Source organism: Symphodus melops (genome assembly GCF_947650265.1).
Source record: "Symphodus melops genome assembly, chromosome: 5".
Taxonomy (NCBI): Eukaryota; Metazoa; Chordata; class Actinopteri; order Labriformes; family Labridae; genus Symphodus; species Symphodus melops.
In genome coordinates this window covers 10702922-10727708 of record NC_136695.1, presented here as the reverse complement: position 1 = coordinate 10727708, position 24787 = coordinate 10702922, and the positions used below count along the sequence as shown (strand labels likewise).

Genomic DNA, 24787 nt, shown 5'->3' with positions numbered 1-24787 from the left:
ATAAAGTGCAGAGTGTCAAATACATTCTGTATGATCAGAGCTTATTAAGCAGCTGGATGCTGCGGGGTACAAACGATGTAATGCCTCTTTTAGTCCTCATCCTGGACATTCTGTACCCTGAAGTCAAGAGTGCATAATCCGACCAAAAGGGGTGCAGAGGGTCAGCCGTGATCTTGATGGCGAAATTCAATGTCTATCAGGTATGTATCTATCAAATGCAGCACATTTGCTACCCGGTTATCTTGCTGCCTAGTTCACCAACCTTGTCCGGTTTGTTCTTATTTTGTACATACAGACAAATGTGTCTCAATTTAAAGTTTCAGTCTCACAGTCCAAGTTCCTTGAGCAGGCGCCTCCTAGACCTCAGCCTTTCTTAACACTGACTCTTGTGTACTGTGAGGCACAGTTAAAGTCCTTTTAAATATCTCACGTCTGTCTCATTAATGTGAGCGGCGAGAAAAAATAGACTCATGAAAACTTGCATATTAAATTTGTCGAACCTAGACACCTATTGGATACCTACTTTAAACTCATCGAGCCAGCAAGTTGATTAAAAATGTATAATAATGAATTTACTGAATGAAAATGTGTAAACGGACCTTTATTCTGGGTCAGCTTTGGCCCACTGCTGTTCTTGGAGGGTTAGTTATATTTGTGCCCTCACCTTTGTCCTGTGTACTTTGTGTACACTATTGTTTGTAAGAAAGAAGAAAACCTCTATTTATGAACATGGTTAGGTGATTTACAGTAACTTTTTGTACGTTTTTTGTTAATTTATTGTTCACATTTGAAATTATTATTTATTTATTTTTTTACTTTTGGGAGAAATAAACAAATGTGGAACTCCAAATCAAATCAAAAATGAAATGGAACTTTAATGTGTAAGAAAGGCAATGTTTCCAGTATATATATATATATATATATATATATATATATATATATATATAGGCATATCTTTATCAGCTGAGTCAGTTCACTTTTTGCAACGAGTCAGTCAGAGGTGAGACAAATAGACAAAGAGAAATCTTAGTGATAACCAATACCATTGACACATCTGTTGATTGGAAGTGCAAACTGTTACCAGCTACATTACTTTTAACACTGATTCAACCAATCAATCAAAATGCCCCAAAAGAAGAAATGGGAGACAAAGGGAGAAGAACTCTGAAAAAGAGCCCAAAGTCATATGCAAACATCAGGAGGACTTCTCCTGTACACATGGGGGAGATGTGACAGCCCTCAAATACAGAGATGGAAAGCTTCCAGAAGGAAAAGAAAAGATTCATGTTTTGCAATTATTTGACAGAAGAGTTGATCAGACAAGATTCTGAGCAAGAAGTGGATCTAGAGGAGCCACAAACTTCCACTGATGTCGACACTCCTGAAATCACTCATCTAAAAGCTGAGGTGAAGGACTCTGTAAAGAAAATGTCCAAGAAACTTCTTCAAGAAGAGTATTTGAGGCTGATGGTGGGTTCTTTAATCAGCAAAGGAGATGTGAAGGAGAGGAAATCGAAGAGGCTCCCACTGACACTCCGCAGGCTGATATCCATCACCCTGACCTTGAGAAGAAAATACTGTCTCTGGAGAACAAGTTGTTGAAGGACTAGCAAGTAATCTGAGGGATGAAAATGAGGCATTCTGTCAAAAAGAGAGGGCTCTCCTGGAAAAGCAGAAAACTCAGCTCACCCTCATGAAACAGCTCCAAAAAGAGAATGAGGTGCTGAAAGAGGAACGTAAAGCCAGTCAGGAGAAGTTTACTGCTGACCTCCAGATGGAAAAAGGGCAGAGCAAACTTCTGAGAGAAAAACAGGAGAGCACCCAAGTTTCCTACCACGAACTCAGCGAAAGATATGATGCAGAGATTGTGACTGTCCGACATCAGGCAGACATTCTTTAAAGTGAAATTGAACAGGAAGTCCGGTCTGAAGCAGACAGAGCCATGGAGGACCAGTGTGTCATTTCAAACCTGAGAGTTGAAATGAGCGCTGTCAGTCAAAAGATGGCTGAGGAGATCAACATCCAGCAGCAACATTCATCTGAAAAGGAAAGAGATCTCTTGAAGCCGCTGGAAGAGCAGAAAACTCGGCTCAGCATCATGAAACAGCTCCAAAAAGAGAATGAGGCGCTGAAAAACAAACAGAAACTTTTTGCTGACGAGATGTTTTAAATAAAAGAGCTTGAAAAAATAAAAACTCAAGACCCCAGTCAGCTTCAATCTTTCCACTGAGCTAAAGGCTGAGAGAGAGGATATCAAGGCTCAAGAGGTACCAACAACTTCACAGGAGCCTTCATGCTGGAAAAAGTTACGACACGCCAAGTTACGACACGCCAAGTTACGACACGCCATTCAGAAAACCAGAGAGTTAGAAGAAGAACAAGTAAGAGCCCACCAATCCTCAGAGAAATCCTTCTGACCCATCATTAACCCTCGAATAACCTGCCCACCAATATCCCATACCCCTTTCCCCTCCATGTGGGGTCGCTCCGGTTTCCCCCACAAATCGAATAATTAGAGAAATACAAAAAAACATATATCAAAAATACTGCTCTAAATCGTCAGTTTTGTTTTTTTGTTTTTTTTACAAAACACATGATAATTAAATAGAAATACAAACAAAAAGTTGTGTGTAAATGGTGAGTGTGTGAATTGATTTTTGGTTCAGTTAGGTTTTTTAAAGAATCGTGTTGTCACTAACTTAACTTCAGAATACACGTGTCTTATTGGAATTAATACCAAAGCAACTGATTCTTGTTTGGTTTAGTGTAATGTCAGAGTGACAGAAGAAGTGTCAGACTCAGGTATGATCATACGGTTTGGAAGTTACTGATCTGTTACTTTGTTAAATACAATTAATTCAATTCCCTGACATTTATGCTTCTTGTTGACATCTATGAGTCTCTCGCTATTCTTAACACTGACTCTTGTGTAGGCTTCTGTTACCATTGTAGGCTTTGTCACAGGACTTTCAAGGGCTCTAAGCGTACCCACTTGCATTGTGAGCTCTGACTGCATCGCATACACCGCCCTCCTTTTAGACCAATCATATCGTTTTCTGTACCGAGAGGCTGGCAGGAAGAGAGAGAAACAAGAGGTACCACTCTGATGCTATTTATCGGTACCACAGGGAATCAGTGTTCATTTCCTTTCCTGGGCCCTTTTCGAATGTCTTTATCAATATGTGTTGTTTTTTCACCAAAGAAAAACGTTAATTAATTTAAAAAAAAAAAAAAAAAAAAACTTCTTTAAATTCTTAGAATTATTGACCCGAACACATGCTGACGCCGACTTATTTACCCCATTGTACAATATCATAACCAGTACTGCAAGGAATACAACTTATAATAATGATTCAAAAACACTTGTGTCAATTCTGCTAAGGCTTAAAATGTAGTGAAAATAAGCCAAATAAAACAAAAATGTAAGATGTCCGGTTTGAGTTCGCATAATTATTAGTATAAACATAAACTCGTGTCTTTCTACCATACCGAGTGGGGATGTTCTCACCTTAATAGACGATCTTCGCACTTTGATTCATCTTGCCCTTCCTGTCAGCCTTAACAACAGTGATGGCGGCTGTGGCACGGTTTTTCATCCGAGGTGCACACTCCAAACTTTCAATTTCCAATGTTGGCACCGGGGCTCCGAGCTCTTTTGGGGCCACATTGCTTAAGACTTCGCCGACCTGCAGCTCCCATACAAAAACACAACGAAGACATGCGTCGCACTTTACCTTCCAAGCTGACCCCGTCCCGACACAATACGGTGAGTTTACTGCTAGCCGGCTAATGTTAGCGAACTTTACACTAAAACAGTTGAAAGTTAACTGAGATTAGCTTTAAATGCGACGGGTTTGAACGAGGAGGCATGAGACCTTCTGAATGATGTTGTCCAGTGTTTGTCATTCAAGACTCAGACTGTTTAGAGTGAACGCTTGTCAAATTAAAAATTTCAAGCTCCCGTGGAGACATTCATTATAGCAGACAAATGACACTGTTTTCTGTTGTTGTTTTTGAGTACACAATTTAAAGATGAGAAGTTAGATGTCTCCCATCTCTCGGAAAGTCCTCTCCATGTATGTCCATTTGAGGATAAAGTTTCCACATCACTGTTGTATAAAGTTACATAATAGAAGCAGTATAGTTCAGTGCATGTCAAGGTGGAGGCACAGGCTCAAAGTGTGCTGCCTGCTGTAGTGATCCCTGCAGGAGACACACAGAACATGCAGTGAGAACACATTTAAACGTCATTGTTTTTATGTGTTCAGAAGTAATCTCTAATCAAACGTCTGTCTGTTTAACAAACACTTATATTGCAAGACAACAGCTGGATGACTTACTCTCCTTTTAATAAGAAAAAACATATATAGATAAATAGATAGTCAGTCCCTGTTAGATGATCTTTCCCATTTGATGCTTGTAGCTAAAAGAAGAAGTTAATCCCAGAAATTGCCATTTTTCCACATTTTTAAATTGCCCCCTTTACTGTTGGTTTTACAAAATGGGTCCAAAAAAGCGTCAACATGATCAAATCATTAGACATAACCTTTTCAGCTTCACAAAAATGATTACTCCCAATCTCTGGCCATTGAAGTGAAATTTAGCAGGATGTCTTTAAGGGATACTTCAGCCATTTACATGAAGCTGTGTATCATTAGAAACATGGTAGTAGTGTTGAATGGTCGTGAATCCAATTCAACACTACTACCATGTTTCTAATGATGCACAGCTTCATGCAAATGGGTGAAGTATCCCTTTAACTTTGTGGGAAATGATTTAGCAACACTACTCGACGTTGCCAGTGGGAGGCGCCGTGACGTCGGTACAAAAGTTACAGCTGTGTGTTTCAGTCACACACTCCAATCAGGCACACACACACACACACACACAGATCAGAAAGATGATTGACAGCTGGGTAATAACAGTTTGAGATGTTGAGGCGAGACTTTGCCCCCCTTGATGAAATGCTACAGGTTCAGATTGTTAGCATGCTTTAGAGCGGTGTGCACACCTGCCGCTAAGTCCTCTTTAATGGCGAGACATCTAAACTTGTCGCCATAGCAATGCCCTTTGATGACTGCAAACTGCCAGCACTTCTATCCTTTGAGTTTCCTTCAACAAGCTGACGAGTCAGAGATGATCAGATAAAAACCAGAGGACGAGTTTGTTCAAATAATAAACCTGTGAAACATGAGGCAAGTTCTAAAAGATGTAGTTTTCCATAAGTAACTGTTATACTGATATACACATTAAAGATAAAGAGTCTGCCCCATATTTCATCGTCTTCACTCAGTGTTGGCTCACCTTCATTATCTCTGAGTGCAGAGGGAGAGACTGGAACTTAACTCAACCCCTGATAGACAAATACAGACTAACACAACATTCCAGACAGTTTGTATTAATATTTTCCAACATTGAGCCTTTATTATCAAATGTGATTTGTAGTTTCAGTAAAGTGGAGTTGGTCGCATGACGCCCAGAGTCACAGAGGTCACGGTTTACCTTCTCGTTACTCCCTCGCACTTCTGTAGCGTTGAAACAAAAAAAGTCAGGCCATCTCCCATACAAACACGAGGCCTGAGTATCTTCATAATGAGTCACAGTGCAGACAGAGTTTGACGCAATCAAATGTGGCCGACAGTTGTGATACATGTGCGGGAGTGCAGAAACAACATAGCGTCAGATTCTCCTGTTTCTTTAGTTTGTGATGAAAGACGCTGCTGTAGCAAACAACCGACATGGACTCTCTCTCTCTCTTCACGAGCACCTCCACCTTCAGGACAGAACGTTTGTTTTCTTCTGCTGGAAACCTTTCAACTGCACGCTCGTTTATATTTCCATTCATGAGGTGCTTTGCATTGAGCGGTTCTGGTTGAATGGGGACCGATCCAGGCGGCTGCTGGACGAACGGTTTTATACATCTGAATTATTTGAAGCATGCCTTTACAGAGCTGTTTCATAAATGAGACTCCAGGCCTTTTTTTTTTTTTTTTTTTTTTTGTGACCACTTCATGGAGCGTTTATTCAGCCACTTGTTAAAATGAATCCACTAAACCACCAGGATGTCAGATCTGCTGCACTATGCCTCATTATGAGAGTTTCCCAACAATGCGATCATTCAGCCGGAAAGAAGGAATAATATCTCGCATTCCAATAAGATCCTCGCTCAGAGGTCGGAATAATCAAGTTCTAAACTTGACGTGTTGTCACTGGAATTATCCCGTTTGTTTTCAGTGTGTTGTGGAATTTTTTCCATTACCAAAGAGTGAAAATAAAGAGTGAGAAGATCTATTAAAAAACCCCCCAAAAAAAACCAAGATCGATCTGGTCTCTATGAACATTTATTCGAAGGCAGAATCAGCGTTCAAAGACCCCTCTCTCACACTTATACATTTCCATCACACTACACAGAGCACTCCCCATCGCCACATAGAGCCACTGCCCACCTGGCAGGGCACGATCTATCCCCTAGTGTGAGAAAAAGACCCTACGTGACGATTTACCATCTCCCAAGGCTGAGAAAGAGATGGAATCTAGTGAGAAAGAGCCTTGGTGACTATTCCCACATGTACAGACGGTGAGAAATGATGGAAAACAAAACACCCGATAGGCTGTGGATGTAGTATTTTAAGACATTTCAGATACATTTTATATGACAGATTCTATGAGATCTTTGTACAACGCATAATCGCATATAGTACACATGGAGTAAAATGTTCTATAACAAGTGATTTTGATTTTACAACTTGACCCTGAAGCAGAAACATGGAAACAGCCCTCTGTGTTAAAACTCTGAGCCGAGATGTGAATAATGATGTTCATAATTAAAAATACAGCCGAGGTAAACACTCCTGAGTGAGTCATCCCTGATGTGATCATTTTTATCTGCTGCTGCCTCATTGGTTAACTCCAGCTCAAAGCAAATGTGTTATATAGTGTTGGGGTGGCTGAGGACCTTATGACCTTAAATATCTTGTCTTCTAGTCATAGACTGGTATTGTCTCCAACTCTAGCATCAGGTGGCATGTTTTTTTAATGACAACTACAACTTCATGCTGCCGGCTAAAACTATGTTGCTCGTCTTTTTTTTTTTTTCCCATGAAACCTTTCAGGTCCTACCCAGAAGATGAACTTGTTCCAGTCAGTAACCAGTGCCTTGGACAACACTCTCGCCAGCGATCCAACTGCAGGTAGGTAACAGGTAGTGGACATTTCAAGCTTTTTTTAAAATTAGAACTCTCCTTTTTACCTTTTTAAACAAAAACAACCATGTATATGTATATTCTGTATATGTAAATATATGTGTATGTATATATATGTATATGTATACAGTACAGACCAAAAGTTTGGACACACCTTCTCATTCAAAGAGTTTTCTTTATTTTCATGACCTATGAAAATTGAAGATTCACACGGAAGGCATCAAAACTATGAACTAACACATGTGGAATTATATACAATTATAAACGATAAACTATATATAAAAATATGTCTTATATTCTAGGTTCTTCAAAGTAGCCACCTTTTGCTTTGATTACTGCTTCGCACACTCTTGGCATTCTCTTGATGAGCTTCAAGCTGGAAATATACAGAGAATAGACGTCACAAAGAGGGGCTTGTTATAAGGTTATAGTATCCCCAGCTCCTGTCTGAAACGTGTCCCATGTGTCCTCGGGCGAGTGTCATGGAAATTCTCCTTTGTGAGGTAGAGAGTTGACAAATCTCTGAGGAACTTCAGATTTCAGCGTTTGAATCAGATCTCTTTAATGACACGCAGCGTGGAGAGGAGACCGCAGTCCGCAGCGTTCTGTCAAACTCTTATCTTACATACTATACAGAGGGGAAGTTACTTTCAGTGACAAATGGTAATAAAACATTATCTTTACATTACAATGATTCTTTGATGTTGGTATATCCTGTCCTTGTGGAGACAGTGGCTCTTTGATGATAATAAAATGACATCTTTATTTACATTTGTATGGTACTGTCTGAGAAGGAGGATGCCCTCCTGTGGCTCTCTGGCACCTCTGTTCTCACAGACCATTTGGTGGCTCCAGGAAGACCATGTAATGTCTCACACGAGACACCCGAATGTCTCCCCCTGCTGCATCAGGGCCGTGTGAACGAGATCACTCACTCGTGATGGTCAATATACATAACGACCTCTGTGACGACCTCTGTGACGACCTCCATCAGTGTGTGAACGGGTAGGTGCGACAGGCGGTGTAAAAGCACTTTGAGTAGTCAGAAGACTAGAAAAGATAAACATAAACAACAAAGATACACATATATACAGCAGACATCCAGGATATCATCTGAAAATACTGTAAACAGTCATGACTGTCTCCAATGTGACACCCGAGTCCTGCAGGCTGTGATGTTGTCTGAGCCGTATCAGCATCGCGTGGCGTCGTTTCGGTTTCATGCTGGTGCTCAACGGCGACATCTACCGGATTAAAAAGTGTCGCATTCTTCAGGAGTTAAACAAAAAAAAAGAATCACATACAGTTCAACAAAATGAGGTTGAATCACGTCAGGGGAGAATGAGTAGATATTGTCCAGAATCTAAATCAAACATGCGCCCTCTGTATGTAATGCACGCGTCAGCCCAAAGAGTGCTGCAGTTGGTCGTTTTCTTAAAAGACAGGTCAGCGGTTAAATCTGCTCCTCCTGGGATCCACATGTAGAAGTGCCCCTACCTTCTCCCAGGAACATTCACCTGCTATAGAAGGTTTATTTAGATGTGCAGTGTATTTATCTTCACTGAGACGATCCTAGTCAGATCAAACCTGATCACTGTAGGAAACGGATGCAAATGAAACAGAGAGAATTACCGTCTGCTATGAAGATGTTTTTCATGAAGAAAAGAACAAGAACACAAGTCTGTGTTACAACATGTAAGAGTTAATAACAGACTTGTTAATGACCTGGCAACAGTTACATGCTAGCTTTCATCAGAGCTGGCTCGGAGCAGCTTGGAGAACAAGCTCCTCCTGTTTGAAAAGTAGACATCCTGATAATATCAGACATGTTTGAAATGTTCAGGAGGGCAAACATGAGTTTGATTATTCCGAACATGTAACATAAGACAAAGGTGAACGTAAAATAAATAATAATTACAAACAGTGAAGGTGTAAGAAGTTTATTTGAGGTTTAAGATTGGATCTGTAGACCTCTTACGTTACCAGCAGACTCGGCATTGGTGCCAACCAAAAACCTTAACCTCATTCCTCCTTCGGATTGGTGAGAGGTGGTTGAGAAATTGATCAAAAATGTTTGAGATGGATACAGTCCTTAAACTTTCCTTGAAGAAGTAGAAAGTCATGTGATACTGACTCTCCGGTGTTTCTATCTGCAGTGATCTTTGGGGAAGACGTCGCCTTCGGTGGAGTGTTTCGATGCACAGTCGGCCTGAGAGACAAATATGGTAAGCTCCTCCCCTTTTGAATCCCTTTTAATGAACAGCATCTCCTGCTCTGCTGAATTTATTATAAAAAAAAAACAACAACCCAGGGTATCAGTATATTCCTCTTCTTATGAACTTGCATGATTCTGCCACTAGATGGCAGCAGAGGACTGTAAAGAATGCTTCCCTCACGTTGTCGTATTCGTGTTCAGTGTTCACCCAGAGGACCAGAAGGATCTGTTGGCTCTGACTTTTACAGCAGACTCTCCTCATAAACATGAGCTGATATAATGTGTCAGTGCCTATCTCTGTCAGTGTACAGTCTGCTGTTTGATATGCTCATAATAACATGTGAATTAATCACACGGATGTTGTTAACGTCTTTTCTTTGTATGTGTCAAAACGTGTAAAACGCTGTCAGTGTGTTTCTGACTGGTGGTCAATTGTCTCTTCATTATTATGACAAACACTTCCACTGCTCTGTTCTTAATGTGTTTTATTGGTCCAGCAGGAAGCATGAAATCAGATATTATCTTTTTAACAGATCCACAGCAGACATTTTATCTCTCCACTGTGGCAGAGCACAACTCATTAAACGTTCATAATGTGACCGTGTGCCAGTGTACACAAACGCAGCTAAATGGAATTCAGCCACCGTTCATTGTATAAGATATGACTGGAGCCTTAATGCTTTCTACTGTAACGTGCATGGCTGCACAGTTCATGGTATGACGTTGACCGACAAACTTCCCACGATCAAAGAATCAGCCCAGACCCAAACGCCTCCTGCTCCAACACGGGACAATCACACATTTTCTTCTTTTTTTCTTCTTCTTTTGTTGTAGTTCATTAACTGTCGTGAGTCGGATCAAACGGGAGTTAATTTCTCTCCTTCAAAATCAGTTTTTGAATCCAAACAGGAAACAAAGAAGCCTTAGCTTAAGACAATACATAAAGACACACCCATAAAATCTGCCATATAAAGTTTGATAAACGAAGATGAATACTGAACATAAGATCTCTTTCTGTGTCTCATTCTTTCATACTTTTGATCAATTGAATATTGTGTAACAGTGGGTGCATTAGGGCGCCACTGCTGCCTCAGGTTTGGTCAGTTTCTAGCAGCCAGTGTTTTTCTCCCAATCCAGCCCTGACAGTAGGTGTGCAGTTTGTTAATAGAAACCATAAAAAAAAACAATCTACTAAACGTTTCATATGGTTCTTCCATTCAAGAAAACGTCTTCAGCAACTCACTTTGAAGTGTGAACTGGCAGAGAACAATGACTTGACTCCGGTTCGACTTGTTGGTGGTCTTAAGTCAGGGAGGATTTGGCCTTTAGAAGACGCTGGAAGGTCCAGTTTGATTCTGCACCTGACAGCCAGACAATAAACAGGAATCACACGGAGAGCAGATATAACCACAAAGCAGGGGCTGTTTTTCATCTGAGGTTGGTGCTGCATGGAAGATTTTTTTTTTTTTAAAGAAGAAAAGGAAGCCCGGTGTGTCCTCAGATAGATTCAGGTTGCGACTCAATGCATTTCAGAAACCTGCAGGGACAGCAGTTCTATGTTTATCACTGTTTTCAGTGTATGTAATGATGATGTTCATAGTATACTAGCTGAGGTGGTATGTTTGGTTTGAGTTAATTGGAGTTGATCTGGTACATTTTCAGTCTGAAATGTGGTCTTCGTCAGAAGGCAGCTTTATTTTTGTGTTTTCATTGACGTCAGGAGTGTTGACCTTTTGGAGAGGGATCATTATTTTCCATCTCGTCCTTTTGTACAGTGATGAACGCTAAGCTGTTTGTAGCCCTCTCACTACTGAAAGGATGCAGCACACCTCTGCCACCCACTGCTATTACACAGAACAGAGGTTAATGGGTAGACACACTATATGAATGGCTTTTTTTTTTTGTTGAAACAAGGCGGATGCATTCACCTGGGTGACTCAGTCCTCCCGTCGCTGGCTGCTGGCTCCGTCTGTTTCTCCGAAAACAAGAGCACACATTGACCCTGTGCTCTGGTTAGCTCTTCCTAAGACGTGTGTGTGTGTGTGTGCGCGTGTGTGTGTGTGTGTGTGTGAAGCCTTTTACAATAAGAGCAGCATTTGTGTCAGGACAAAAGGATGTTAAATAGGGACGTAAACATTAACGGTGAGGCAGTTAAAAAAAAACAAACAGAAACGATTCAAAGTCGTCAAGATTCACATCGGCACACTGAAAAATGAATCGCGGTAAAATGGTGAGCGTCAGGCGGTTGGTCGGAACAGGAAGGCGTTGCCATGGTAGCTACGAAGCCAAACCACACTAACAAGCGGGTTTGTAGCCCCGCTTGCTCAAACGAGTGCAAGAGCCAAAGAGAATAAAAGGTGCATCGCTGTTTTTTCTTCCTTTTTTTTTTTTTAGTCCTAATTTGTCTTCACTCTCATTTTGTAAAATAAATCGTAAAAGAATCATATGGTGAACGCAGTATGGTGAATGGTTTTCATCCCTGATGTTAAAGTGACTCAAACTTCATGTCTTGGTGAGGATGGATTCTTGACTCGTGTGACCGACAGAGGAACAAGACGTGTACAAAGATCCACTCCCCCGTTCACTTCATGCTCATGAGAAACGACTCGGTGAACTTGGGACAAGAAAACAACAACCAAACTACTCATTGCTTCGAAAACACACTGACGTACGCCCTGAACTGTTATTTGTCACTTTCTCATGAAGCTGCGCGTTTGAAGTCCGCCTCTCTCTTAGCAGTCCAGCTCTACATTTTAATCACTTGTCGTTCATTTTCCCGAAGGGCTTGACGGGCTGGGGTGGCTTCCTGAACTTTGTGAGCACGCACATAAAGGGCACATAAGGGCATACTTTAATTTCAGACAGCATGACAGGGAAAAAAAAAAAAAGGTTAGATTGGCAAATACACAAAGATGAGAGCAAAAATAAAACACTCTGCCCAAATATAGACTCCCGCTTTTTGCAGCTCTCTTTTCAAATTACAGGGTGGGGAGTGGAAAAAGAGCTTCAGTTTTTGAAGTCTGTGGGGGTTGTGTAAGCATCCCCGGCTTTGGTAAGTTACAGCCGAGGAGGACTCATCAGCTTGTCACTTCATTTATTTCTGGCCCGCATGGCATTTTAAGAGAGAGGAGTCTTTGCAGTCTCATCACTCAAGTGTAGTATTTGGGCTTCACTCTGTTCTCAGAACAGCCTGCTATTCAGAGGACACCCTCTACAATTATGGTCTTAATTAAATCATCATATACACTGAGCTGTTCACTAACCAAGCAATGACGGCTTGCTGCAACGCCGGAAACTGTAAAAGTTCACGAAGACTTTTACATCTGTGAAACTTGATTTTAAAAAAACAAAAAAAAGTCAGCTGCGTCCTCCAGTAGCTTCTTTTTTTGCGCCCTGTGACGCTTTTTTGCTTCCTCAGACCTTTCCTCCTCTCTTTCCCCGCAGGCAAGGACAGAGTCTTCAACACTCCTCTGTGTGAGCAGGGGATTGTGGGATTTGGTATCGGTGTAGCCGTTGCTGGTGCCACAGCCATCGCTGAGATCCAGTTCGCTGACTACATCTATCCCGCGTTTGACCAGGTAAGACGAGCAGCAGCCACGTTTTCACTCCGCTCTAATGTTCACTATAGACACCGTACTGACACAAACTAATGGAAGGGTCCTCAGTCTTTCCACAACCATTATTATAGGGGGGGTAGCCCGACCCCCTAGAAGGTCAAGTTAATAATAAACAAATAATGGGAAATGATGTGCAGGAAAAGGAGCCCCAGTTCAGATTCAAACCCAGGTCCCTTAGAGGACTACAGCCTCCGTACATGGGGCGCACGCACTAACCACTGTGCACCCCCATAAGCTGTAAACCTCGGGGAAGCACTGCTGTTAGTCTGCTTGCTTGGGCTGCACCTGATTGGCCAATGATATAAATTCATGTAAGGCCCATGTATCCAATTTTCCGTCTGGTGTAAAGTCTTCTTGTGTCATCTGGCAAGAGTCAGGATAGTGATGTACCACAAGAAGACCATGCGAGAGGATGATTGGTCCAGAGGGAGTGCTGAACACGGAGAAGAGAAGAGGGGCCCGAGTGCTGAGCCTCGGGGCACCTTGAGGAGAAAGGCTCTCTGAAAAGACGTCCATGAGAGGTGGGACACGGACCAGCTGAAGGCAGATCCTGAGATGCCAAGTTCAGAGACTATGGACAGTAGGATTTGAGAATTGAGGACTGAGCCGTTCTGTTCCTGACAGTAGGGCAGTCTCAGGCTTAAAGCCTGACGGACTTGGGTCCAACTAATCATTTCTGGAGCGGAGCTCACAGACTTGATTAAAGACTGTGTGCTTTAGTATTTTTGACAGTAAAGGCAGAAGTGAAACCGGTCTGTGGCTTTCGACCTGAACCGGGTTGAGTGTTGGTGTTTTGAGCAGTAGGGTGACCCGAGCTCTCTTCAGCACCATGAGGAACACACCAATTGATGAAGAGGAGTAAATGAGATGAATAACTGCCATCGAAGTGTAGAGGAAATGGTCTGTAACAAGCACCGTTGGTTGGTGCCTGTAGGCCGAGTGACTTGACGGTAAACGTCTGGTGTGAGCAGGTTGCAGGAGGAGGTGGTCTGAGGAGTGAGGTAAAAGCAGAAAAGCATCATTTTCATAATATGTGCTCTCGAAAGACCTGCTTAAATCTTTCCCAGCTTAAAAAACCAGCTGAGGTGAGTGGACTCTCTGGATTCACGCCGCTGTCTCTCTGCTGTCCTGGCCTTTTGGTTTTTGATGACCTCAGTGAGCCCTGGACTAGAGGGCAGAGTTTGGCAGAGACGAGACTCTGTGGCAAAAATCCTTATGATCAGGCATGGCAGCCAAGACCTGCTTGGAGGACTGAGTTGGTGCAGGGGAGCGGATGTTTGGGTAGTTTGAGACTGTTTGTGGCTGTTCCTGAGCCAGCTCTGGTAAGGAGAGGGAATCGGATGCACAGAGAATCCCATCAAGTTCTCCAACAATGTTCTCCAGAGGAAACACCCGGACGGGAGGTCGATGACTGCAGTGTGTATTTCAACAGGAGCATAATTATGGAGACGTTGAATTTCTTGGACCAAATATTCCCAAATCCAAAAGAATTCAGTTTACTTGTATGTGTGGGGTAGAAGAACACTCACATACTCTTATTAGGGAAGTCTGAGTAAAACAACTTGTTTTATTCCTTCTTTAAAAAAAGGCTAAATTCAGCAAAAAAATAAAGTTAGTTAGATGCTTTATTGTCTCCCGTAGGAGAAATGTGCTTTGGATAAGAGAAGTTGGAGCACAATCCAAACGTCTGTATTTACATGTAATGTAATGTAATGTAAACTTCCTAACAGCACAAAGTACACATACATCACTTCATTTATATTTCCTGCACACACTCCTTCTATTGCACATATACACATAACATCATTAATTAATTCTATTGCACTGATTTTTTGATTTTTTGATTTTTCTCGAATGTTCTGTCATGGCTGATGAAATAATGAACTGGTCGCTGCAGCTTTCTAACTAAAACAGCCTCACCGAAGAATACGTGTTGACGCTGTGGAGACCAAAAGTTCCTAAATATGAAAAAAATCAAAAGTCATTTAGAGTTTCAATGTTAATGTGTTGGAGGAGGAGAGAGCTCATTTCCACCGGCTCTCTGTGGGTGAATGGTTAAAGAGACAATAGCTGGATTAAAGTCCATGGACGTCCCTTTTTAAAAAAAATCTGCTTTTCACATCAAAAATCCTTCCTTCAGTGTCGTAACCCCAGAACGCATAGACAATCACACAGTTAGGAATGGAATCAGGTATCTGATTATAGCCAGTGTTTTTTTGTTTTTTTTTGTCTTGAAGCTCGAGGAGGAAAATTCTTTGCGAAGGTGATCATAAGAGCTTCAGGTCTTTCAAAGAACCATCGAATGCAAAGAAAATACAAAAAGACGCCGGATGAGTCCTCTGACGGTCTCTATGACTCCATGGCAACAAGGTGTACATCCTCTCTGCCTCAACAGAAGCATGATGAAACCTGTGTCGATACATCTATTTAACATAAACGAAAGACAGAGAGAGAAGAACACAGTGAATTAGCCAATTAAAACCCTATAACATTCAACCCCTCTTACATCCCAATGGTCGGGCTGAAGAGTGTGAATTTGAAATGGAGAGGATGGGATTGATTTATTCTTTTAAAGGATCATTTGTTTAAAAAAACGTGACATGTCAAAAGACACTTAAAGCATTATTGCACGCTGCCTGTCCACACTGCATCTGTTCAGTCTATAATCCTCCCCTCTGTGGATTTCACTTTCCCCTTGCAGACATTATGACAGGTCTTTAGTATTGAAGGCGGACAGACTGAAGTGTGGTGCTTTGTATTTGGGAGCCGTCAATAAACGGCCTGCAGTGAGCGTTAGCAACATTTCAATCCCAGATGTGGATATTATTAAGGCACCGATGTCTTCCTTATTTTACAACGAGCTAACAAGCCCTGTTGGGTGAGAAAAGGAGCGGCAGTCCATCAACGCCGGCAACAGAGAGGAAAATAAAAATGGTGGTTGTGTTGAGTTGGGACGCTCCATTAGGAAGCGATAGAATCAGGATCACGTGCTGTTAGGACAGGCGGTTAGTATACGGTGCGACCGACCCAACCGGTATGAAATGCTGGAACGCGCGCCGTCATTGCCACGAGTGCATCCGCCGCCGCCGCACACTGCACACGACCTGACGCAACAACATGCCTCCCCACTGACTGCAAAAGTCAGTCTCTGCAGGTCGGGCCAAGTAAAGATTGGAAATCACAGATCACCAAAATCAACTGCAATTGAAGCATCTCTGGCATATTTATGGGAGAGTTTTGCATCCTTTGGGGCTCTCCACATGTTACATCTGACAAGCTGCACTGGTTGGACAGATAATATGAGGGTTGAAGGGATGAGTTACAAGATTCAATATCCACAGGATCACTCCAGACAAAAAGGAAGGAAAATCACTTATTTTCTTTAGCCCGCCTTGCAGCAACAAATGTGAGTGATGTTATTTATTTGTCTGACTTGTCTTCTGCTTTATTTGTACAGTGCATTCCTCGTTCCATGTAGGTTTTTAACAAACAGACCTCCAATTGTTCATTTAGTCATATTTTACTAACTCGCTTGGAAAACGAAACAAGCCCCTAAAGTCAAGAGGTGGAACAGGCAGATGAGCGGCCTGTGCTGCTGCGTTAGCATACATGCATGTTAACATTAGTGTCACTTTGTGTACTTAAGCCCTCCGTATGATGAATGGGAGTCCCACTCTCTGTCAAGGTAATGTCAAACAGAATATGTGACAATGGAAACAGACACTTCGAAGCTCCTGCAGTGGCGCTAAAAAAAAAAAGAAAAAAAAAAGTGTTTTGAGCCTGGAGTTGGCTCCTCTCTCTCCGTCTGTGCTCTCACTTAAAAGTCTGCAGTCCAAACTGACCTTAGAGAGCTGTTAAAGCTCAACTAACAGCCCACCTGAGACCCAGGGAGGAAAACTTGGGACACCTTTTTCTGGAGAAAGCCCACTGTAAGAAAACTGTCAAAGACGTTAAAGAAACCAAACACTCCAGGTGAATGTGCTCGTTAAAAATAAAGTAGTGTTTTTAAAAGCATCCAGAGGAAAAACGGAAAGAGACTGGTGTCTCTCATGAAACCTTCAATCTAAAGTCTGCTGGTGTGGTCGTAATTGAGGAAACAAAAATTCCTCTTTTTAGCTGTATCTAATTCGGCTTTTATTAATCCAGCACATATGTTAAAACCGTGAAATGTTCTGATCAAACCTGCTGTCTGGGTCTTCTTACAGCTTCATGAAAATCAATGATAACTTCATCTTGCTAATCTTTAAATGTCCCTTTTCTTGTCTCTTTCCAGATAGTCAATGAAGCAGCAAAGTACCGCTACCGCTCTGGCAACCTGTTTGACTGCGGCAACCTCACCATCCGAGCTCCGTGGGGGTGCGTCGGCCACGGATCACTTTACCACTCTCAAAGCCCGGAGGCCTTCTTCGCCCACTGCCCGGGCATCAAGGTCAGCAGTGGGGATTATTGCACGCCTTGAATAAAGGGCCGTTTCCACTGCTTTGATTTTATCCAATCACAGCAGCTGCTCCGTGTTGTGTTTGATTGTATTTGTTACAAGGCTGCAGGAAGATTATTCCATCACTTGCACTGCAGCAGGTACGATAAAAGAATTCAGAAAACATCTTGTCTAGTTCGTCATTTGAGAATGAACGCAGCCGATTCAATACCAACCCTGTTAGAAGGAACTGAAGTACAACCTGCACCGACCAGTAAAATGATTGTACCCGAGATCAACCTCCAAACCACATTCATCGACCGCTGCATGAAGATGCTTCTCTCTGGCTCTATTTGAAGGTTTGTCTTGAGTAAAATGAACAGTTGTCTCCCAACATGTGAAAGAGTGATGGCGAGCGTGACGAGACACAGGAGGAGCGTTTGAATTGAAACAGATACTACACTGACAGCATTTGACTTGGACGTTGAGGAGAAAGTGTTAAAGTACGACACAACAAGCGTTCATTCAGACTCAAACACAAACATCGAACCAGAGACAAACAGGAGGCTCCTAATTCTTCCAGCACTGCACTGTTGAGAGGAAGGGCTTTGTACCTGATTTAACTACTGGACAGTTTACATTTTTGTGTTTATGCACAGTCCACACACACACACACACACACACACACACACACACACACACACACACACACACACACACACACACGTGTGAGGTTTTAAAGGGGGATGTGAGGGAAAGAACTTTGTATTCTTACATTAAGACTTAAATGAACTGAAATGTGATGAAGTGTCTCTGCATTGATTTAACCGAGACCAGCTTACACACATCTGGCTATAAGAGGACTGTTTCATTCTCGACAGTGCAGTAACTGTTGAGTCGTATGAATTGAATAGTGTGTAGAAGTCCTACTTAACGATAAATGCACGAGCTTCATGCTTGTAAAAATGCAACAGAGCACTTGCTACTTCTAGTCCGTATGTGTATAAAGGGCACGGTAAAGTAAGGTAAAATGATTCTTTCAGACCGCTCACATGGATTTAACAGCTTGTGCTCAACGTAAACAAGATCATGTTAAAATGTCGAGACCTAACCTCATTCTACTGAGCATACATGTAATCATCAGAGTTTGTCACAGCGCACAGACGGGGGATGACGGTGACGATGGGCTACGGCTCACCCACGCTCACTTAGAGCAAAACAACAAAACAAAACATGTCTCTCAGCAAAGGTCAGGCTGATGAATGTTAATGTGAACTATCAGCTTTCACAGTCGGAGGGTCAGTACAGTCTCACAGCCTGAAAGGATTCAGGGTTGGCCCAGTGTTATCATGAGACCCCGGTCCTGACCTGAATAGCACAAAGAGGTGAAGCTGACAAAATACAAATGCCATATAAAACTTAAAATTGTGGAATTGTCAATGCATTAGAGTCAAGAAATTGAAAGGCAAAGTTTTGTCAGAACTTTGTTTTAGCTATAAAGGAAGGATGAACAGTTCAGTCATTTTCCTCCACCGATGGTTGAACATTTTAACGAAAAAATTATCTATTAATGAGCTCCATGTTTTTCTCAGTTTGTTTGATTGACTCCATTATAGCAGCACAATAGCTACTTGAAACATTCATTCATTGAATCAAACAGTTAATAAAACAACGAGGCTCTCGCCGGAAAACTACAAAGGCGACTGACGCCACCTTTGGTACAAAATGGTATTACACATATGACTGCTGGTAAAATCGTCAACGACTTTAATCAGTTAAACTCTAAACGACAATTAATTGATTGAATAATTGTTAACATCCAGAGTCTGAAGACAATACAAGTCTGTTGTTTAGTTTTTGCAAACAGTCAGTACGTTTATTTGATGATAAAAAAAAGTCAGTTTAATGTGTAAGCAGGACTGAAACTGGACTTACACTGGAAAATACACTTAAACATGTTAGTCCAACTGAACTCTGGGTTTTCTGAGCATGCGGTCTCTCACCCAGAAGTGAGACAGCAAAAATGTTTTGTAGAAAACAAGAGGAAAGTATACACATGGCGTGTGCTAGCTTAGAAAATAAACCCCATCTGCTAAACAGACACAGGGACAAAGGATGAAGGGGTTAGACGTATTGAAGTTTATGGGTGGAAGGAGAAAAGTGATTTGACAAATCAGTATATGACATAGAGTAATCGGTCAACTGGAAGAAGGTTGAACAGTAACAGGTTAAAAGGGAGCATATTGCCACCTACCATAAGAGAGATAAATATACTTCCATCGATGGTCATTCTCCCCTGGAGCCTGTATGGAACAACATGAGTCCTGTTAAATGTATACCTGTCCTTCTAGTTTGACTGAACTGTAAACACAGTGGGTAATAGTGGGATGGGATCCAGTTGAAGGCATGTGCTGGTCAGTTTGATCCTCACTATGACACACAGATGAAACATATGTTGAGAAATGTGTAATTAAACATTATTCCACTTCTTTAAGTAATAATGGAAGTCAGCTTGTTCAAACATGATCATGATCATGTGTCACCTTCTCGTCAGGTTGTGGTACCTCGGAGTCCAGTTCAGGCTAAGGGGCTGCTCCTCTCCTGCATCGCAGACCAGAACCCCTGCATATTCTTCGAGCCCAAGATCCTGTACAGAGCAGCAGGTAAGCTAGATCGTATATCTTGATTTAAAAATCAATGCGTTTAATGCACTTCTGACTTCTTTAAATCAGTCTCCTTTGTGTGTAAGTGTCATTAAAAGGTCATCAGATTAGCTCAGATTTATCGTGTGGGACCCTTTTTGGTGGGTCATTATGATCAGGAGGTTTCAGTAAATCTTTAAAGTGTCGTCAGCTTGTTTGCCTGCTCGATTAGACGTGTGTAATATCGTTCTAATGTTACTTTAATGCAGACTTAATGAGTGAGAAGAATGATAGGGCCAGTCCCTATCAGAGAGTGAAATGTTATTCCAAGCCAAGAAGACAAACAGTGTAATGATGTGGTTAAACTTCAATGAGCACAAAAAAAAAAAAAAAGTCGACTCGAGGTAAAAAACTGACGAATCCAGTTTGACTGTGACGATCAGTAAACGGGGACAGGCCTACTAATTAGTTGTCACCCTGTGATGTTCCTCCTCCTCCTCCAACATCATGCCTTACTGGCTCTCATTCTGTGCGCCTGCGTTCATTATTAGAAGCAAATGTTCTCCCTTTGGAGAAGTCGTGCAAAACAAACAAACAATGTTCCTCACTTCAAACAACATGAGATCAGCAGGATCCCAAGTGTGAAGCAGACCTTTCCAAACGGGCTGTGAAGTGTCGACGGTGCTCATGTGAGTCGTCTCTCCTTCCCCTCACTGTGCAGAGGCAGCATCAGTGTGTTTGTGTGTGTGGAAGCTCGACGACACTCCAGGCTGGTATGGCTCTGTGCAGCCTGCTTTTGCCAAGGTGTCAAACCTTGTCCAAAGAAACCTTCCAACACATGTTGGCGCCCGTTGCAAAACACTTCTGCCGAAGCTACATGGAAACAATATCCATGATTAAAACAGAGTTTGAATATGATGTTTAGGCTCATGAAAGAAAGACAGACCCTTAACAGATTTGGTCCTGCCTCGGATTGTCACAAGGTTTGTTAGTGTCCAACTTTGATAAGAGCCAGATGATTGTGAAATATTAGCGCTAAGAATGTTTCCATTGTGGCTCCACGTTCGTGATCATTGTCCAATACGTCTCTCATGCTGCAGTTCCATCTGATATCAAAACCAGTCGTTGGCGTAAAGGGACGTCCTCCAGTCCTCACATCTCATGAAGTGTTTTTAAAGGTAGCAAAATAAGAACTCGAACGGACAGTCAAAGTGGATTTCAGTCACTATGAATAAAATATTACAATCTTACCAGCCAGAGAAGATCCTGATGATGTCGACATATTTGTGTTTGAGTTGTTGGAAAGTAGTTAAGCAGGTGACGACTTCACACTACTTCATTTCAAACATGTATTTTATGATTTTAGCTGAATATTGTGGTCAATATCCATGGTATTGATTTTTTTTCTTTTAATTTTAAATTAATGCATTTAAAAAAAAAAATTGAAATAAAGATATCACTGAATCCCTTCTTTAGCACATGAGCTGCTTTAGTGAAGATGTTTTGTTTAATGACTGTCTGCGATCCATTTCTCCTCTGACTACGACGTTATAGAGCTACAGAGGTGCTTCAAGCACATCGAACCACACAGCGTAGCTAACACTACACCATCTGTCAGTGCTTAGCATGGTTTAACTGAATACAACAAGTTGCACAGATTTGAATCCTGCTTTTTTTTAAGTTTTGCTGTGACCAATCCTGTCGACTTTAAGGGCTTACAGACTATCAGAAATGTCCTGAAAAAACGCCCGGAGGAGCTGCATGTGTGAACGCACACAGCCGCATTTGTTTTCCGCTCGGAGTTTCCACCTGCCAGACAAAGTATGTGACCCGAATGGGCTGATGTGAGAACACGGCTGCATAATTAAGCTCGAGCCAATCGGAGCGGGAGTGAGGTTGATACTGTTACTGCTGCACACGACCACTATGATCTCGATGTTTCCTGTCCTTCAGTGTGTGATGTCATTCTGTTGGACTACACGCTGCGTTCACGTAAAGGCAAATCTTCTCATTACAGCAGACTCTCGAGCTTTGTCCGCTACTTCAGTATCCTTGTGTTTAGTGGATGTGACTCTACTGTGGTCACTGTAATTGGCACCGTGTGTTAGACAACGTATAGCACGATTTCAGAGCAAATGATCAGCAATGTAGGTATCCTACAAAAATGATGCCTTCTGATCGATGCGAGTTCTTGGCAGGTTTTTTTGTTTGCCTGGTTGCTCACTTGATATGAACCTTTGTTTGGGAGTGATGAGGTTAGTGCATCATGTGCTGTATGTCAGTGGTCTTCCTTGCTATGTGATTTGACGTTTCCCAGATGGACTGAAAAAGCCAAACATTATAATGACCATTTCTGAAGCCTGTGATAAGATACGGGTCAGTCAGTCAGTCGAGTGTGGCTCGTGTCTTTGTGTGGTTGTCGTGGAGGTTCTTCCATCTCTTCATGCATTCCATGTTTTTTCATCTTTCCCTCCAGGAATTATTTGCCATTTGGCAGTCTTTATAGGGTACTGATGATGACTTGTAGAGATGGTCGTATTTTCCCACTACTTTTAAAAATGGCGGCCTTCTTGTGTTGCGACCGGAAAGCAACTGCCGGAAATGATGTTCTGAGTGGACCAATCACAGTCCTTGCGGTTCGTTTCGACGCAGCGCGTAGGGTCCGCACAGGGGTCCTAGCTGCGGCGTCGCCACAACGCGGAAGCATAAACTAGGGCCTAGCATGTGACAGCAGGACATGCAGAGTCACAGGTTCACTCTTGACTGTTCTCATTAGATCGACAATGAGAAGAGACTCACTCCACATGTTTTAAATGCGAGGCAAATTCGACTCGTGCCTTGAATCGATTCAGAACCTTCTGTATTGGAATCAAACTGATTCAGCGGTGATACCCAGCCTACATTTTACTGCTTTTTTTTTGCTCGTTTGTCGGTTCTATCTGCAGAATTTCTGTTGTAATGCTGCCATAACATTACACTTGTATTTATATACTTGTAAAGTGACAGTAACAGTGTTAATAAAAGGTGACGAAAGTTTGTTAGTTAAAGGGACATATTAGTCCCCAGTGGTCTGAATGAACCATCTGTGCTTTGGTCCAAATCCAACATGAATCAAGCACCAGAGGAGGTTTGTGTTCCTGTAGAAAGCAGCTCTCTGTTTGTCTCTTTAAATACAATGAGCCCTCTCTGAGTTTTACTGGTAGACATCACTCTGTAGCAAGAATACAAATGGCAGACCAAAATGTGCTCTTGGCTGGGTGTCCATGGGCGGAGATAAGAGGGGAGAGTTTTTTTTTTTCTTTCTTTACCACAATCCAACTTGTGATGCCACAAGTTGAGAAAATGTTAAAATGAGCACTTTTCTCTGTTTTCTTTAACTTATTCAGACCGCAAACAAAGGGCTGGATGGATTCATATCAAATTGTGTGGTTTGACAGACACTCGGTTTTCCAAAATAAATGTTCAAAAACACTGTAAAAGTTGATTTTTGATATACCCCCCTTTTAAAGTATCTAAACTGAATTCTAATGGGGAGTAATTGATGTAATGGCTGAGGTTCTAACCGAGCTGCAGTCCTCCACAAACACTCTGAGGGGAACTTTTGTAGCTATTCGAGAACAGCCATCCCTCGGGTCACAGAGCCAACCTGCTCTCGTGCCGAGTCCACACGTGTCTAATGAGCTCTGCCTGGATCGTGAAGTCATGTCTTTTAATTGCAGCGGCCTGTCTTTTGATAGACACCACACACGTGTCTCACTGAGTCCGCTTATTAAACCATAACCTCGTTTTCACAATTCAATTCTAACTGTAAAATGCCGTTATTCCACTCAAGCGGCCTATTTTCTGTCTGGTCTGAAAGTTGCATATGATTCAGTCGTTGTGTTGTTTTAACTAAGTGAGACATCAGGATGGGTAGTTTGTCTTTTCTTAGTGGCTTGAAAGGATTATGGGAATCATTCAAGGTTTCCATAAAGGTCTGAAACCCAGCGTCTCCCTGGAGTATAATTACTGCCTAATTGTAAATTTGACCTCTTTCTTTGCCATACGGGAATGCAGTTAGCAGTTTGGCTAGCCCTGAGTTCCCCTCTCATGTAAACCATCCTGTGATCTGTGTGTATTCCATCCAAAGCCATGATGGTGAATAAGATTCAAAGAGAGTAAAAATAATACATTCGAAGATTACAAGTTTTATCCTGGCAGTAGAAATATTGCTAATAAGCAGCATGTTTCAAAGTGATGGCAGTTCTAGTTTATGATAAGCTTGTGCGTTATAATGGTCTCCATGACCGTTCTTCACTTTTCCAAGACATTATTAACTATTATTCAAACCATATACTTAAAAGCACTTTGCTTTGGACGATGTTTTAAAGAACCGCTGGCTGCGAGGCTCTTCTTTTTGGACACATGTCCTGTTTATGTGGCCCCCTTCCCTGATTCATATCCCATCCCACCAATGTGTTGTTGTCAAGTTTGATCAGGGCTCTGGGCTTACAGCTGGCAGAGGATATCATTAGGTCATACATAAAGTTGTGCTGATAGTACTCTGGTTTTTTGAAAGAGGAGGTTCTGGAAAGGACGAGCGTTCGAAATGGTCCAGAGAAAATGTTCTCGAGTTCCAGTTTGTATTCTTTGACTTTCAGTCATCTCAGCAGCTTGTCATCTAGTCTTTCATTTCGAGCTCTGGTCATAAAACC

General features: G+C 42.0%; 1 protein-coding gene across 1 annotated transcript in view; it reads left to right on the top strand.

Annotated features, from left to right (window-relative positions):
• Window positions 1–3518: 3518 nt before the first annotated feature.
• bckdhb (branched chain keto acid dehydrogenase E1 subunit beta) overlaps window positions 3519–24787 on the top strand; it is a 51459-nt gene continuing 30190 nt past the window's right edge. The window contains exons 1-6 of the mRNA XM_079345118.1: window positions 3519–3766; window positions 7113–7190; window positions 9359–9427; window positions 12862–12995; window positions 17308–17463; window positions 20006–20114. Coding sequence (XP_079201244.1) covers window positions 3571–3766; window positions 7113–7190; window positions 9359–9427; window positions 12862–12995; window positions 17308–17463; window positions 20006–20114 — 742 coding nt within the window. The 5' untranslated portion in view covers window positions 3519–3570. The remainder of the gene's footprint in view (window positions 3767–7112; window positions 7191–9358; window positions 9428–12861; window positions 12996–17307; window positions 17464–20005; window positions 20115–24787) is intronic.